Source organism: Ruditapes philippinarum, unplaced genomic scaffold (genome assembly GCF_026571515.1).
Source record: "Ruditapes philippinarum isolate M1 unplaced genomic scaffold, ASM2657151v2 ctg32_1_1_1_1, whole genome shotgun sequence".
In the NCBI taxonomy this organism is placed as follows: Eukaryota; Metazoa; Mollusca; class Bivalvia; order Venerida; family Veneridae; genus Ruditapes; species Ruditapes philippinarum.
The window spans coordinates 616,115-635,355 of record NW_026860502.1 but is presented as its reverse complement, the minus strand read 5'-3'; the positions used below and the strand labels follow the sequence as shown (position 1 = coordinate 635,355).

Sequence of the window (19,241 nt, the reverse complement as noted above, 5' to 3'; positions counted from 1 at the left end):
AACAAAATAGCACGACCCCTAGCACCGTATTAAGCGGTAGGCAATTTTCAAAACTTAAAGTGCTCGAATCAATGATCCTGAAGGTCCAAAAATATGTATATGCAGTAACACTAACAAAATGAAATATAATAAACAAGATCAACAAGGAAAGGCGGCGTTCAAAGCGTTTCTGGAGATCAATTCAATGTAGAACGGATTTATATTTATCAATCGATAATTGTTTAAATTTAGCACAAGGACTAAGATTGCGACATTGGGACGTTACAAAACAAACACCGCGTGAAATTCATATAAAATGAATAAATACATTACTAAAACAACGCGTATTCAATTACAATTACCAATCAGAGAATGAATTACGCATGTATGTAGTTAGAATGTAATGTATTGATATTCAAAAATAGGAGATATTGAATAATGCGTCATGTAGTTTCTTTATTAGATAAAATACAAGCTAAGTTACTAAGTTGCAAAACATTAAGTACATGCTGATGATGACTGAAACTAAGTCTTTAATATAAACCTGAAAACCTTTAAAAGAACAATGGATATCAAACCATTATTCTTGCAGACGTTGATGCTTAATCTCTTAAATATAATGAGAAAATTTATGGACAACAAACAAAATGATATAAGTCATTTTATTAATTCATCTTGTACACAGATATACTATACGTAAGACTCTTCTTCATTCTCACTAAAGTATTTAATTTAAAAGTCCTTAACATTTCCCTTGCAATTCATCTTGAAATGAACATGTTATGGCTGTTACAGCATTATTTAGGATTTCAGTTATAATTTGTGATATCGACCTTTAATAAAATATATCTCAACCACGCAATCTATCAGAATATAATGACCTCATTTTCTCTTAGAACCGTTTATGTAGAAAATTACAGAAAATTCGAAGCCATGAAGACAATATGGAAAGCAATAAAAAATTTCCTTTGAAGTATGGAGAGAAACATCCGTCAAGCAGATATTATGTTACAATAGATCAAAATGTCACTGTAAAATTGTAAGACTATACATTAAATATCAAACAATTTACATTTACAGTTGCCATCATTTACATTTTTGTACTTGATATCAAACTACATATTTCTGTAATCGCTCAATCTACGTTAACTACATTCGAGAAATAGATTGTTAAAATATTCTAACTATAACATATGTATTGAACGAATATAAATCTATATTTAATTTTTGCAATAATGTTATCAATAGTTATACACGTAAAATTTTGAAATATGTACTGACTGACAAATGCAAATAATGCAGACTATGGACAGAAGGCATATGCCAGGACATAATAACAAAAAGTACACGCACTAAAAACACAAACAACAACCAAACAAACAAAACAATTATTCTTTGTTTCTACACAGATGATGAATTAGTTGTTATTACATATTTTACGACATAGATGTTCCATGTGCCATTCCATCTCTAGAGTAAAAAGTAAAAGAATGCCTTTTGAATCACGTGCATATGTTCAACAGTCAATTTCTAGACATCGTCGTTGCCTACTTATACTTTCATTGTCATACTAGCGTGTGATTGATAATACAGTATTTTTAATGTCAAACTTGTAACCTCATTCTAAATGTAACCTTATTCTAAATTGTATTGTAATCTCATTCAAAAAGTCAAATTTCTAACTTCATTCCAAATGTCAAACTTGTAACTTCATTCTAAATGTCAAATTTGAAACTTCATTGTAAATGTCAAACTTGTGAATTTATTCTTAATCTCAAATTTGTAACATTATTATAAGTTACTTGTAACCTCATTCTAAGTGTCAAATTTGTAACCTCATTCTAAATGTCAAACTTTAACCTCATTCTAAATGTCAATCTTGTAACCTCATTCTAAATTTCAAACAGCTCAACAATTTCATTCCCGTTGGCTACGAAAGACACCTCTTCGGACTATTTTTATTTTACAATTGTTTCTTAAAACAAACAAACATTGCAAGCTACTGATATGTTTTATATTGAAAATCTACCACTATGCTAATGTTTCTGTTTTATTTTGCAACAAATTCCATTCTTAATGTTGTCCACAAATTTCTTAATGTCTTTGTACAGCAATGATGAGTCTATAAAGACTATTGCAGAAAAGATCACTACCAATATACCAACACCGACATATCCAATGCTTACAGCAGATACACGTTTGTCCTCGGCACTTGTTAGCTTTCGAATTCTTGAAGAAAGATTTGAAACATTCATGGTGAGATTGCGTTTTATTTCGTCTAGTTTGTCCTTTGAAATGCAAAATAAATGCTACAAGTTAAAAGAGTTAAAAGTGACATTATGCCTATCCAAGAGTATCTTTCATGAGTGAACAGGTAAAAGTCAAACCATCTTGATATTTTGCCCTAATTCTGCCTGAACTTTATGTTTTAATTCGCATGAATGATAACTCAAGTGAGCCATGGAAATTTCTATATAATAAATATTTATTTTTGGAAATTACTTATAACGTTCAATTTATTAAGAGTGGGGCAGTCCTTTTATATTTTAGGCAGATTTATATTTCATCCTCCAACATTATCCAATATTTATTGTCGTACGTCAATCACGATTTTATCAGTCATTTTTTTAGAATATACAGTCAATGCAGCTCAACTTGACAATGAAAAAATAACTGAGAAATGTGCAAATTTATCATTTATGAGATACCCCTTCACAGTTTTATGTAAGAATCAGGAAAGCATCAGTTTAACAAAAACATAAGCTTTATATTTATTCCTAACCTACAGTTCCCATTTCAGGTTCTTGTTGTAAATAATATGAGATGCGTATTGTGTTTGAATATTGTACCTTTTGACAGAAATCTTTTTACTAACAAAGCATAATTATATCTACATTCAGACTGTGTTTACCTGTAACTGTTCGTCTGTCAGTGTTAAATCTGAACTGTTACACGGACAATAACAGACCGAATTACTTGTATTCGTTGATGCTGTCGTAGTTGACACAGTTGTTGTTGTCGCTGCTGCTGGTGCTGATGTTGTTGTTGTTGTCGGTGCTGTTGTTGTTAAAGATGTAGTGGAACTAGACGTTGTTACTGATGTAAAAATAAAAACCACTTGATATATTGAGAATTTAAAATGGATAATTGAATTTGAAAAGGGTAAAATGTTCTGTCTCTTGTCATTTGCCAAGATATTAAGAAATACAAGGCAGATGAAATACAAAACGCTCAAAAATTGACCTTAAATAATTACATTTTGGAAAATGTTTTGTATGTGTCATAAAATCATATTATATAATAGTTTTTTTTTGTAGGTTCATACCTCTTTGTGTGTTTGTATATGTACTAATTTCGTTTTGCTACCAGGTTTTGATCGACGAGGATAGGGGAGCAGGATTGGGTGATATTTTCAGAGAATGTCATGTGTGCGACATTGCTTTACACTATATATTTAAGAGATTTGCACAGATATAGTAATACTTGCGTCATTTTCAAACAAACGTTTTCAGTTTAAATATCTGTATAAAACTTGACCTACATAACCGAACATACAAGAAGATAACAAAGCCTACCTGCCTCTGATGTTCCTCTTATCACTAGTGCAGACGCTATTATATGTTCAGATGACACTAAAAAAGTGTAACAATGTTTGACTGATTATTTAAAGGCATGTGACTTGTATAAAAACAATAATATCAAACATTAAAAACATTGAAACATCTAAAATTATATAAACAGTATCATTATATAGTGTAGAATTTCAAGGAATATAAAATAATAAAAGTATATGAAAAAAATGAAACATTTGAAACAAATCAAGCGATAATAGATACTGATAACTACCGAACTGGAAACCGAACTTGCCAGAACTTCTTAATCATAATCAAAATGTATTGCACTATGAAACAAATTCACTCTTTTCAAAGTATTTCTAATGATTAACATATCCTGAGTATTTCACAATTTAAGATACATTTATTAAGTTTGAAGTATTACCGTCTGGACCCCAAAGTTGAACGTGAACAATATTTGGAATTATAGTAACAAATTGAATTTGTAAGCATCGAATCATGAGAATATCAACACTTGTAACGCTTCCGTCGCCCTCAAATATCTGAAATTTAATTATATCTAATATTAAGTTACTTTTGCCTAAAATACCCGTATATACATGTATGTAACAAATTATTGGCATAGTTGAAGTTCTAATTGTGTTTGTCAAGAATATGTTCTATGTTCGATATAAATAAGGTATTATACAACGTGTACAATACTATCTGTACAAATTAAAAATATGTTGTTTTTTGTTTGTTTTTGTTGTTGTTTTTTTTGTTTTTTTGGGAGGGGGGGGCAAAATACACTATAGACAGAGAAATGAATTGCGTTATTTTTTATATCAATCATTCTAAGTTATCACAATTTATACAAAAAAAAATTTATTTCATATTCTTTATTTTAATTTCATTTCAATTATTTTTTCAACATGAATTTCGTAAAAACATTAAAAACATAAGCGAAAGAAAACAAAAATAAAGCAAAAAAGGATAATAGTTAAACAAACTGTTGAAATAAACCATTCTTATCTAATATTTTCATTCAGGAAAACATTTTATATTTGTACAAATAATCAGACAAATATAATTATGTACAAGATCAGTAGACTTTTATAATATCAAGTGTACTTGTACGAAAATATAAAGCATTATTTTTTTATCCCCCGCCGAAAAGGCGGCGGGGGATATAGTAATAGTCTCCGTCCGTCCGTCCTTCCGTACGTCCGTCCTTCCGTCCGACATTTTTGTCCGGAGCATATCTCAAAAAATATTTGAGTTATCAACTTTATAGGTGGATAGACCTCATTGAGGAGGAGTGCAGTGCACAAGAATGATAACTCTACCCTGCATAATTTTTGAGTTATTGCCCTGTGTTATTTTTCAAAATTAATTTTTGTCCAGAGCATAACTCAAAAAAGCCTATGAGATATCAACATGAAACTTCATAGGTGCATAGATCTCACTCAGGAGGTGTGCAGTGCACAAGAATGATAACTCTACCTTTCATAATTTTTGAGTTATTGCCCTTTGTTATTTTTCATACTTAATTTTTCACCTGAGTGGAGCATAACTCAAAAAATGTTTAAGATATCAACATGAAATGTCATAGGTGGATAGATCTTATTGAGGAGGAATGCTGTGCGCAAGAATGATAACTCTTCCCTATACAGTTTTTGAGTTATTGCCCTTTGTTCTTTTTCATGCTATTTTGTCCGGAGCTTATCTCAAAAAGTATTTGAGGTATCAACTTGAAACTTCATAGATGGATGGATCCCATTGAGGAGGAGTGCAGTGCACAAAAATGACAACTCTACCCTGCATATTTTTTGAATAATTGCCCTTTGTTATTTTTCAAAATTAATTTTTGTCCAGAGCATAACTCGAAACGCCTTTGAGATATCAACATGAAACTTTATAGGTGCATAGATCTCACTCAGAAGGTGTGCAATGCACAAGATCGATAACTCTACCTTTTATAATTTTTGAGTTATTGCCCTTTGTTATTTTTCATACTTAATTTTTCACCCGAGTGGAGCATAACTCAAAAGTGTTTGAGATGTCAACATGAAATGTCATAGGTGGATAGATCTCATTGAGGAGGAATGCTGTGCACAAGAATGATACTCTTCTCTATACAATTTTTGAGTTATTGCCCTTTGTTCTTTTTCATACTATTTTGTCCGGAGCATATCTCAAAAAGTATTTGAGGTATCAACTTGAAACTTCATAGCTGGATGGATCTCATTGAGGAGGAATGCAATGCACAAGAACAATAACTCTATCCTGCATAATTGTTTAGTTATTGCCCTTTGTTATTTTTCAAAATTAATTTTGTCCAGAGCATAACTCAAAAGGCCTTTGAGATATCAACATGAAACTTCATAGGTGCATAGGTTTCAAATCTGTAATCACTATAGCCATCAGTTTTCATTACCAAAATACCTCTTAAAATGGAATTATTCTGCTCTACTTCATATACATTCTTCCAATGAGCAAACACATTCGGCGGGGGATGGCCATGTTGACATGGCTCATCTTTAATTTTATGGTTTGCTATTCTTTGAAGACATTTATTGTATCTGCCTGTTTCAGATCTAAGAGGACGAAAGGTAAATCGTATTAAGTCAGAGCCTTTCTTGTATATAATCATAACTGGATTCAAAATTACAATCACTTTCCAGTTTTGGAAGAGCTGAAATACTGTTTAGCAAGATTGGATTAATCGCCCTAATTAGATTAATTCGCATTTATATGAAAACAATCTTGTATCAGTTTATCCTAAATATTCAAATATAGAATTCATTATTTTTGCCCAAAATATAGTAATATTGTAACATTAATCTTTATACAAATGAAATATAGACGAATCATTGTTAGCCAAAAATTACTGATTGCAATCGATCTTCACAAATACCCGACAAAGAAAACTAGCCGATAACTGTTTATTTTTTACTTCTTCTACAGAAAAAGTTCTGTCTAAATATTGAATATTTATATATGTATTATCATTCGATAGCAACACTGATAATAATTGTCTGTTCAGGTAAACTACCATGTGAAAATGTGGGAAAAACAATATCATACTCTATCTAGAAAAAAATAATATTGTATAATGATAACTATTTTACAAAATAAAAGTATTCTAGCCTATTAAGAATAACGCGAATCAGACAAATGATATTTATGAAATGATAAGAAGTTGAAGATACATGAATGATTTAAAAATAAAATGAAAATGAGTTGAAATATTTTCAGGCTCAGGAAACACTTGCTTACATACCTTTGTCGTTACAGCATCAAATGATAAATCTTTCATATTTCCACCTGGGTGCGAGCAGTTACTTGTTGAATACTGAACTGAATATTGATCAAGTGGAATAGCTTTCACCGAGATATTTGATATAAAAGCAGGAGAAATCTGATTGCCTACAGATATTTCAGAAACATCGATCTGCCGTAAAAAATATAAACAAAACGTTACAGTAAAGAGTTTTTGACATTATGTGACAAAGACCTTTTTTTTTAACTAATTATAGTAATGATTCAATACAATGCAAAGTATTAAATCATGCCTTTATACATCGAATACCCTCTTTAAGTATGGAAGGTAAATAATAAGACATATCTATCTAATGATGTAAATAAATTATTGTTAAAGATAGTCAAAAGATAGTCACAGAGTGTAATGTCATGACATGCAAATATCTTGATTGATTGGTCCTTTCTCCGAATAAAAATCGTAATTGGTAATTAAGCTCACACTATTTAGAAATTGAAACAGGCCGTTATAGTGGCATAGTTAGAGAAAACCGATTGTGTAAAATGTGCAACCAAAATGTAATTGAAAATGAATATCATTTAATGTTTTGTTGTAGTAAATATAGAAATCTTAGAATTAAATATCATTGTAATGTATCTTGGCCTAGTAAGAATATTTATAATAGTTATATGTCAACTAAGAACAAGAAAAAAATATGTAATATTGCTAAATACATAAGTTGAGAAACAATACCCTGGAAAATATTACTGTTTCTTAAATGTTTGAAATATTAATTTTTGTAATACTTTATATGATGTTTGTATGCTTTTGTATATATTATACAATATGTCTGTCTTTGCCATATATGTTAATTGTAAATATGGCCAAAGACATTTTACATGTCGATAGCCAATAAATTTTGAAACCTTTGGTAATTTTTGGCGATACGGTCTTTGATAAGTGTTGAGCTGAGCTATCGTGCTGCACGATTTAATTCTGTTAAAATTTGGCCGACTAGTGCATTTTTATGTTGTTATAATGTGTTGTAAAGTCAAAATTCATTTACCACCACTAGATTAAAAGATGTTTAAGTGTTGGATATAATATGCAATAAGGTTTTGATTTTTATCAGCTGAAGTAAACCAACGAATGTTTAGAATCCGACTTAATTGATTTCATACCTTGGTATAATTGTTATAATACCTCTATGAAAAGACAGCAGTTGTTTAATGTGCAACACATGTTGCTTCACACTTGAATTCATTGTTTGCTTTTCAATGGCGCACTTCTTTACACAATTATTTTGAAGAATTTATTACAGAACAATAATTCAAGCATAATATATATATATATATGATCTCTCGACAAGCAATTTTACATATAGTAATTAAAAGTCTATAATGCAAGTTGGTCGGTTAGGTAATGCACCCTTTTTGATACGTATAATCATTTTATCATGCAACGTTTATATTTAATGTAAACTATCAAAGGACTTTAAATAAAGCGTAAGAAAAATCGTTTATTATTAAAAGGACTCTACTGAGATTTTTTTAAATGACGAGACCAAAAATTTTTTTTTTTTTTTTTTTTGATTTTCATATTATATGATAAAAATCGATACATTTTGTACCAAAAATTTGCGATTTCAGATCATTTGCTCACTCCTTTTTCCAGAATAATTATACTTATTTACTGCAAAATGACATAAAATTGAAAAGCGTTGTAACGCTTTTAAAACAAATATATTTGAGAATCGCACTCAATATTGGTTTTCAATTGAATTCAGTGTATATTTATTATCCTTTTCATATTTTTTCTGTTGATCTCTGTAATATTTTCAAATTTTATGTTTTTATGCTTTTGGACCTCAGTGGAGCTCCTTTAAAAGAAATTATGGCCGCATTTACTTGACTACATACCTCAATCGTGTTTGAACTTATTTCGTATGAACTCATGAACAATAAGCTAATGTTGATATATCCTGGTAGATAATGGCCTGAATAGAGAAAAGAACAAGACAAATTTTTCATAAATCCTTGTCATTCAATTACATATTCTTTTTGCCTAAAAAGACGCTTATCAATTAGTTTATAGCAATTAGATGTTTTTGTTTTTTTCTTCTTCATAAATAAAGTACTGTATTATATGTGATTGTATTATATGTGAAAAGGAAATGGAAAATATCTGGTGAAGTCGGACATTTTTCTTAATATTATTACTCACATCAGAGAAGACCACACATATTAAAATACATTTTGTATTTATCAATTTCATATTGCAAATTTATTATATCAAGAATATCACACATATCATACATTTATTACCTTGTATATGATACGCATTACCAAAATTGTCGCTGAATCCACCACATAGTTGTATGGTTGATGAGCAGAAAATGTAGCAATTACTGGCATTATTTATTGGTGGATTTAATGGGTCCAGGTCTGCGCAAAAGCAGTTTTGCCCCACCTGAATCAATTCAGGATTCATGTCATAAAAAACCTGTGCATTTAAAATCGCAATAACATGCCAATGTTTCATTTAAAGGCAAATTCGTTATTGAAAATCGCAGTCAGTTCATGAGCAATAAAGAAAATAGAAACTACAGCATCCCCTAGAGCCTTCTTTAAACAGAGCTTTATTTTTAACAATAAAAGAATTGGAATCAATAAAACAATCATGTAACTGTCTCTTCATTTATAAAACAAATACCGTATCAATGTCATACCTTGTATAAAAACATCATACAATTATTCAAAAGGTACAAAACAGGTTAAATATTCATACACATGCACTTGAATACACCTATCTACTCACAGTTATAATTGCAGTACTTGCATTGCCAACACATGCAGCAATACAGTCAGTTGGGGTCATGGTGTCATTAGAAAACATCAGATGTACATTGAGCAACATATCTTTGTTCCAACATCCGAGATTTCCTTAAAAAAAAAACTTTGGTAATTATTCAAAAATATCATCAAAACGTTCGAAATATAATATTTTCTTTTCCTTTTTAAAAGAATAAAAACGATCTGGATCAATAGGAATGAAAAGAAAAATCAATGATTGAAAGTTGGGTCTCAGCTGATGTAACGTGAAACATCTATATTACCGGCTTAAGCGGTTTTCTGTGCTCAAAAGTATAATCAAAAGTATTGGAATCAAAGATCTAGAGAAATATAACTAGATTGAGATGAGCTATGGAGTACTTTTTTACAGCTGCCACATAGCTTTTTAAAATTCTAGAATGGGAAAATTGCAAGAGGGTGGCGAAAACAAAGACACCTAGATAAAATACGACGATTTAACTTTATTTTGTAAAGGGTATAAAGATATATCTAATGAAATAGTTTTATAATAAGTTACATTATTAAGCTGTTTTCATACTCCTATAATAGATTCTTAAACGAGGTGTGAGAAAGAATGCCTTTCTTTCTTTTTTAAGGTTTAACACTGTACAGGTGTGCCCACAGCGGTGAGGGGCAAGTGGTTTGAAGACAACGATCATAACCACTCAGCCACGGACTCTGTTATTTAGTACACATGAATTTTGTTCATGAACAGAATCAAAAGTTTCAGAAAAAAATATAAGTGCATGTATACACACAGGAAGAAGACAAATTGACATAATGCCAAATAACGTAACTATGACGTTGAGCGTGGGGCGCATTGCGATACCACGAAGTTTTGTAATTTGTTCTGTGTAATCAAATATATAATACCCCGCTAGTTTTTGGTATGTTCATTAACAATAGCGTATGAAATATCAGGAAAAAAATAGAAGCACGTTGAGAGGTATGTATTTAAACGTGGTTGTTCATGAATTATTTGGACAGCCCTCGTATCATCATGACATTTTATATTCAACACTTATAACTGACATTGCCAAATTAAAAAGGTTGACATATAATTAAAGAATTAAATTATACCATCAATAAAGGCTGGTAAGCTGAAAGGAACGTCTGGTGAACGTGGAACAAAAATCCGTGGTAATGGTCCATATGATAACCCAGTGAAAGTCACAGCAAACCATGATGTATCTGCACTACCCGACGGACTTATACGGAACCGATAATTCTGATTACTGTAAAACGAAATGAAAAGAAACAAGAAGTATCTTTAAGAAATGATATTCGGCCGAAGTAAAACTGGTTAACTTGCATATGTTAGTTCGCATATGTTAGTTCTTAGTTTTCCATAAGAAAAAAAATTCTTGTAGGGTTTTTAATCTTGTAAAATGTAACACTTTAAGATGTATGTGTTCCTAAACAAATCTGTCGTGTTCCGCGAAGTGAATGCAATTTCGTTCACCAACATCTACGCAGTCGGTAAGGCAATTTTTTTATAATACTTGCTTAATATGCAATTATATAAAAAAAACAATATAAAAATCATATCAATTGAACACATCAATAATCAATCCAGTGCTGAAATTCTTAAATCACTCCATTGGCTTCCAATTCGAGCAAGAATCATGTACAAAGTTATTGTGACTGTATTTCGTGTTGCAAATGGCACCGCTCCATTGTATCTTCGTAAATTGTTCACTAAATGCCAGAGTCAGTACAGGAAAAGACTGAGATCCTCATCATCTAGCCACATTCGGTTTGATATACCATCAACAAATTCAAAACTTGCTGATAGATCCTTGGCTATTGTGGGACCTAAATGGTGGAATTCATTGTCAGACTATCTGAAGGACATTACCAATGAAAATCAGTTTAAGGCCAAACTTAAAACATACTTGTTTGGACTGTTTTTCAACTAGAGTTGTAGATTGGCTGTGCCATCGAGAGACTGGGTTTGGGAGTGTCTTGATCAAGCATATGTGTATATAGTCTTAATAATGTACAGCGCAATCGAATATTTAATACATTTTTGCGCTATATAAATGTCTTGTATTTGTATATTATATGAAACACTTATTGAGCATCATAAACTAAGGGTACTTTACAGGTTCTGACATAATTCTCGTTATTATGGACCAAATTAAAAAGTCAGATCTTGTGTAAAATAAACTCAGTAAATTCTTACGTAAAATAAACTGTTCACTAGATAAGGTAATGAGATCTGAAATATCTGATTAAATCCAATTTAATTAGAAAGTTAAAGAACTATCTTGTACATTTTATTTTAGAACTATTCTTGACATTTATAAGTATTCTCCTTATATTTTTGTTTAGAACTATCTTAGAATGAAGGAAATCAAACTGAAAACAGACCAGCCTTCGGCCGAAAATACATATAAATGACATTTAATGTTATCTTTGTCTTTTGTAAAACAAAAATGAAAAAAAAATGATAAAAAAGGCAAGGCGACGTTCACAGAACGCAACCCCCTACACAACCCAGTCACACTTGCATGGCGCCCAGAATCGAAGCACCGAACCAAACGTAGGAGATGGCATAAGGGCGGAAAAAAGGGAAAGGACATGCCAAAAACTGTTACAATTAATAATTATGAAAATTCTAAGGAGCTGGTATGTTAAGGGGGACATTGATGACATGTAAGAAAAAAAGGGAAGTTTTCTTTCGTTTTATTTAAATATGCCTCACCTACATCTTATAAATCATCATCATGATTATGACTATTTCAGGTTGTCTATTGCTGTATTGTTTATTACAGTTAAATTAATGTTTTATAAATGAAATAAACAAGGCTCTAATTGCCACGTCACCTAATGTTTCTGTATTTTGTAAATAATTGTTTAATGATATTGAATCCAAATAAATGGTTCCAACTTTTATTGGATGAAATAGGATTACAATTATGTTTCTTAAGTGTACCCAAATGTTGTGTCCTGTGTGCCAGGTAATAAAGATGATGTTGTTAGGATGTTTCCATTAGAAAGCCAAGAATCCAACGTCCATGATTTCCCTGTGACGTCAAACTCTGTTTCCCATAAGATGTCTCCAAACTTGTTTGTTCCTTGAATATATATCTACAATTTTTTATAAAACAAGATTGTAGTTTAAGGTTAATTCTTCGTCATCAGATTTAATGGTGCTATTTTTTTCTCGATAAATGTTAAAATTTGATAATAAGTGTGTTATTGCATGAAACAATGACAAATGCTACTTTTGAAATATTTTTCGCAAAGAAAAATCTAAGAAAGGGAACATATACAGCGTTGCAAACCAATTTTCGTGGCTAGAAATATTCGTTATCTGAATTAAGATTAGTTGGCATCAGCATTTCATATATAGATTATCTGTTTTTGTAGTTATTGAAAAAGTTCACGTTATGGTATTTTTCATGGTTTTTCGAAGCATGTTTCATGATGGAAGATTCTGAATTTAATCATCTTGTAGCACGACATGCAATAAATCGTTGTTAATTTTGAGAAAAGCAATATTTAAACATTTTAAAAACAAGATTCATTAATGTCGGTATGATACTTTACCTAAATAACACGTTCAATAAAATCAAATACTAATTATTTGTGTTAAAATAACAACCAACATTTTTTTTAAAGAATGCAGTAAATTTAGTTTGTTTTGCAATTTTTGTTGACCTCTGTTTTCATAGTTTGTATTCTTATCTTAAAAATAAATTGACTTACATTTGTGAATGACTGATTTACCCAGTCATCAATTAAAGCACTTCTAAAATTACCATCATGTACGGCTAACGCAAGATCAACTTCGTGTTTATTCCCCATTGGATCATTTAATGGACCTAATGTATTCCAAAGGTTTTCCATATCCCGCTCACTGTTGGACAGTAAAACAATCAACGTCGAAATTGCTAGAAATTGAAAATTTAAAACGTAATGTTTATGTTTTAAAAGGGGCAAAAGTAAATTGTTTTGTGAAGATTTTAACGTCTAAAACAGTCAAATAGTCAAAAAAATTAAGTTGACACAGCTATTAATTTTTTAGTACATATACAGTCAAAAATTTTAATTTCTTTTAATGGCATCAAAGTAATATTAAATCACTCACAATGCAATTTATCGATAGATTGATTTCATACAAAAACAATATTGTTAAATAAATAAATTTACATAAAATATATTTTACTGATCATATTTTACGATTGTTCAAAGCAATTTAAAATGATATTTTTTTAATTTTTTATTAAATCATGAAAGAAAATATTAAAAATGACTAAAAGGATGAAATTATGTATTGATATAAAAATGCATGTTTATGTCATAGAAACACTTTTTGAACCATTGCAATCATGAAGAGGTACATTAATTCATATTGGAAAATGACAAAATATTATATTATCGTTCGTTTACCTGACATAGCAATTTATCAATGTAAAATGTCAAAAAAGTGAACCATAAGAATACATACCCACAGTGCCTGCCATTTGTAAGAAATTTAATCAAGTTATTTATTCAGCATTCAATCAACTTTGAAATCCTGAATGCCAATCAGCTAATATTTCCTTAGTATAATGAATGTTTTCTCTTTCTTCTTTATATTAATATGCAAATACTATTGCAATAAAAACCAATATATCATGTTGTGATTGGTTTTAACTATTTCACGATAACTAATATAGTTCAAATACATATATTTTTATAAGGTCCTTCTTCACACTTTAATAACCATCTGAATGAATGCTGCTGAGATATAAGTTAGTAGCATTCCATCCGATAAACATGCAAGACCCCTATCATGTTCTTGCTTCATTTAGAACTGTGAATGGCTTTGGTAATGAATTTATTTGTTACACTATTTCCATCACAATCATATATTCAGTTATTGTTTTAATAAGTGACAATGCATTAACAAGGATTGCATTTGTCGTACACAATTCCACCGTGATATGTCCGTTTAAAATAAGTCATGTAATTGTGTCCCGGGGTGCCGTGCCATTCATAACATTTCATCACATATCGATAATTGTGAAACACGTTCAAGCAATTAATGCTGTGTTTAATGTAAAGTGGTTGGCAGAAAGATTTAATAACTTCGTGTTTTAATACAATAGGTTCTTCCTGTTAAGGTAACCTTCACATTGTCAACCCCAAGGCCACTTCAAGTTTCTATATAGCATTGATTACAGATTATATTAATCAGCTCTTTACCATACATAAACTGTAGGAGACGTTTCCCTGTTATTTTATCTAATGAACAAACTCTTTCAAGGCAGGTATATATCATGAATGTGCTCAAAGTCAAGTCTATAACTTTCACCTTCTTTATTTTCATTGCACTTAAATGATCAGCCGGTTTATGTTAGCGCTGCTATAATTTTCTTTTTCTTCAGAATCGTTATATTGTTATTGTCATCGTTTACGTGGTCAACTTTAGGTGGAAGTTGAGGGAATTGGTTTCTGAGGCATAATGTGCTTTTAATATGACATGTCTTTAGAAATTGATATTGAGAAATATAGTTATCGGTAAATTATTCATTTTGTGCTCAATATGAAGTCTGTATCCAAAATTCACTTACTTTCATTGAATTGATATCAATATTGCCCATTGAATTGATATAAGGAATGGACAACTTTCTTTTTTAGAATATTATAAAATTATGTTATAGTTTGAATACTACAAATTTGTAAGAAATTATTTCTTCTTAAGCGAAGAAAGTCATATAACTACTGCATGTTGTTTACAAGGAAAAAAGTTTGAATTTTGAAAAATTATAATTCTAAAATACCTGTTTAATAGAAATATGATTGTATACTTCTTTGAAAAATGAATGGTGCATGCAAAACTTTGTTGCTAAACGGTTAACATCAGCGTTAATATTTTTGTCCGGAACATTTTGTTCTGTTTACCGATAATGTCCATGTGCGTTTTATAACAGAAACATTTTATTTTACACAGGAATCTACAAAAGATTATGAAACACCATATAGCGTTTAAAAATTCTATAAAATATTTTATTAGAACCCTAAAGTATTTATGTCATGTTATCTTTTACTAAATACTGTTTCAAAATGTATGTGTATTGTCTGTCAAAGTGTATTCTGCTAATTATGTTAAACTCGTAGTAATGACGGATGCTTTATTCTTTGCATATCAGTTTAAATTAAAAGATGCGTTGCAAATTTGAGTGTTTTATGTATTTGTGGATATATGTGTTTATGTACATATGTGGGTGGGTGTTAATATGCTTATGCACATCTAAGTATATATATTTGAATATGTTATTATGATACTTTAATGCTAAGTATTCATTATAAAACGTATTTTTCAATATAAAAATTGCTGTAGACATATATATATAGTATGTAAATGTCGGTCACATGTGTCTGTGATCTTCTGGTGTTCTTGGAATATTGTCTTGTAACAAGGTCATAAATGTATAATGATCTATAAGTCATTAACATTCTTACCGTTTTTTTATTGGCATTTCCTGTCTTTTATAAATTCAATAAATCGATTTTTTATAAGAGCCATTAATATGTATTTTTTTATGAGATAATCAACGACCGTAAACAGTCTGAAGGATTTCCGGCTATAACAACGATCAAAGACATTTTCGTTACCATTCTGTTAAATATTAGCTATAAGAAATTAAATGAAATCAGATTTAACCCTCACTCCCTTTAATATCTTATATAGACCTGTCCATATTTCATTTCATCATTATATGTAAAGACAAAATATCATTGTATCACAGTCACAAACTTAAACATATGGCAACATACCAAGACGCAACTATAAAAAGTAGGAATGAGAATTTTAATCAAAGGGCTGCAACCTCTGTGGTATTTTCTGATCTTTGCAATCTAAATCATACTGACTATCTGTATGTATTTTCCTGTATAAGTTTATTTTTATATACGATAATTAATCTTACGCAGCGATTGCGTCTATAACAGTTTGAGATTGATACATATGGAATTTTGCATGACGATGTGCATCAAAAAATCATTTTTTATGACAGCCACACTTTATCCTTGCATATCGTGGCTACTTCCTTAAAAACTTCCTTAAAAAAGACACTTCAAAAAAAAAAGTTGCCTTGACTAGAATTTGAACCTTAGGCCTCTCACACCCTAAACGAGTGCACCACGGTGAAGTAATACATATGTAGCTTGAATAAAATCAAATACATTGTAATTCTAATTTGAGAATTTCCATTTCGTGTTTGTAATTTTTACTAATTTCGAGATATTTTGTTCACGATAAACCTGTTGTTTAACACTGATGAAAATAATTTAGCGAAAATCTTCTCGACAAAACAGTACGACATGTATATATTCCACTACTCGACAGTCATATTTATTTGTGTACTACGCTCTGGAGTATTCGGTAATCGACATAGCTAAAAATAGCATTTTCATTGATTAAGCTTTACGGAAATAGCCGAACATTTTTCATTGGGTAAAAAAGATATTCATCCGCGAATTTTGTGATTGTAAACTCATATTTCTATTGACTACTCTAAACTTTTAATGCACTGTAATTCGTTAAATGCCTACATTAAAAATTATTCTTTCTTTTAAATTGCTGGGTTTTAAGCAGTTCTGAGTGAGAACTACTTTGCGTTGTTAGGTCTGTTAGGAAATTTTGTGTTAGACCGTGGATGTTAGCTTTGATCTTGCGATCAGAAAATACAAAAAGTAGTACTAAAAGAAATGCATCATTGCATATGAAATGTGTTAAAGGATGAACGATATGAGATAAAGTCACTCTTATACCGAAACAACATGATGTCAATTTAAAAACTCATACAAAAGGCATTGAACAATTTTACCTGTTTATTAAGTATTTCTTACGGAAACGTATAGCGACTACCCCTATATGTTATTTAAAACAGATTTTTTGACAATTTATTTAATACATATTATATACCTAACCAATTTTTACAAACTTACTTGATCTGAAATATTTATCTAGTAATATCTACAGCCCCTGCATGTTGGTAAAAACAGAATTTAAGACAATTTATTTAACACACGATATATATTTAACCGATATTTACATTGTTATCTGATCTTGGATATATATCATTTACTCAATCTGCTGTTAATATTGCTATATTCAAATTTAAGTGACATTTTTCTGTTCATTTATATGTAAAAGTTATATATATATTGAGGTTTTTATTCGCATACCTCTATCATTATAAAATATAATATAACATATTTTACAATTTATATCTGATAATGAGGACAGACAAATCTCGCACAATAGAAAGCTTTTTTTAAAGATTATATATGGCATATGAATGAGGCTTTTTATATTCCAAAGATAAAGGAATGTTTAAATAATTGTGCTTCAGAAAGTGTTACAAGATAAAGATTATATAAAAAAGATAAACTCCATTAGTTGTTAATAAGCATAAAATAAGCTAGTGAAGTAGTAAATTAGTAAATTAGTAATGTAAATTAGTTATCATAGAAACCATTATATTTCTGTAAGATATATAATATATAGAGCTTAAAACGATAACTTCCGACAAATTAACCATTTTAAATGTATATACAGAGGATGGTACATGATAAATATTATATAAAACGGCATATTCGACCAGTTGATGCTAATATAGGAACAGAGATCCCAAAGCTTAAGCAATATTTCGTCTTATATGATGTGTGACACGAGAGAGTCAAGACATTTGTATTTGATAAAGGAAGCAATTAAATCAAGTCATGTTGTAAATCATATATAATACGTATTTTTTGTAATCTATCGTACGTTTTATATATCTTATAATACAAGATAAACTACTTTTAACTTTTTGACAAAATGAAAAAATAAAACACATCTTTTTAAATATGTAATTCTTTCATCAAATCATATTTGCATATAACACACATACTATAAAACTGTAAAAAAAGTCATTTGATATGTATCATGTAGGGGTGGTCGCTATACGTTTCCGTAATTTCTTAACAGTTACTTTGAAAGAAGGTAACCTGATAACGCTAGATAATTCGGCTGGCAAACTATTCCACAACGAACAACCCACAAAGCAGAAAGACTTGTAACCAAAACCTTTGACCTTTGGAATGGCAAATGCACCCTAGTTACCTAACCTGGTCTTGTAAGAATAAAAAATGACCTGTGGGATGAAATATTCTTCCATGTAATCTGGGGCGACCAGACCATTTTTTAATTTTAAAACATCACAAAGAATGGTCTGATATACACGTTTATTGACTTGTAACAAGTTGAGTGACCAATATGTGACCTGGTGTCAAGACAAAGACAAACCTAAACAGCTTATTCTGAGTTACTTGGGTTTATTTTTAAGGAACTGGGACAGTCTTGGATACCACATTTTCACTATTAGTAAAATTTAAAAAAACTGTTGGAGATTCATTAGCCTTGCATAAAAAGAGTTTAAAAATGACTTATCATACATATTTTACCTAGCCTGTAGTTTTTTTAACAAACATAGAAGCAAACTTTGTATAAAATGTGCTTAAAGATTCACCACATTGTTTCGATTTAGCAATATACTCTTTATCAAAACATATATCACCACAAAAATTGGGACAAACTGTAAATTTGTATTAGAA

At 30.1% G+C, this 19,241-nt stretch overlaps 1 protein-coding gene across 1 annotated transcript; it reads right to left on the bottom strand.

The window, feature by feature from the left end:
- Positions 1-650: 650 nt before the first annotated feature.
- Positions 651-14,764, bottom strand: LOC132760380 (uncharacterized). The gene is made up of 12 exons (XM_060752367.1): positions 14,104-14,764; positions 13,362-13,546; positions 12,586-12,740; positions 10,728-10,882; positions 9,613-9,737; positions 9,120-9,264; positions 8,715-8,791; positions 6,817-6,987; positions 3,979-4,096; positions 3,555-3,611; positions 2,891-3,075; positions 651-2,267 (listed from the first exon to the last, which is right to left on the bottom strand). The coding sequence occupies exons 1-12, from the start codon at positions 14,117-14,119 to the stop codon at positions 2,016-2,018; spliced, it is 1,641 nt and encodes a 546-aa protein (XP_060608350.1). The 5' UTR covers positions 14,120-14,764; the 3' UTR covers positions 651-2,015.
- Between the last annotated feature and the right edge of the window lie 4,477 nt (positions 14,765-19,241).

What these genes read in the sequence shown, in the direction of transcription:
- LOC132760380 (XM_060752367.1), bottom strand. An exon ending in TAAATCAGTCATTCACAAAT is followed by an intron (nt 12,741 to 13,361) that starts GTAAGTCAATTT and finishes AAAAAATTGTAG; the next exon opens with ATATATATTCAAGGAACAAA. An exon ending in TGACAGACGAACAGTTACAG is followed by an intron (nt 2,268 to 2,890) that starts GTAAACACAGTC and finishes TGCATTTCAAAG; the next exon opens with GACAAACTAGACGAAATAAA.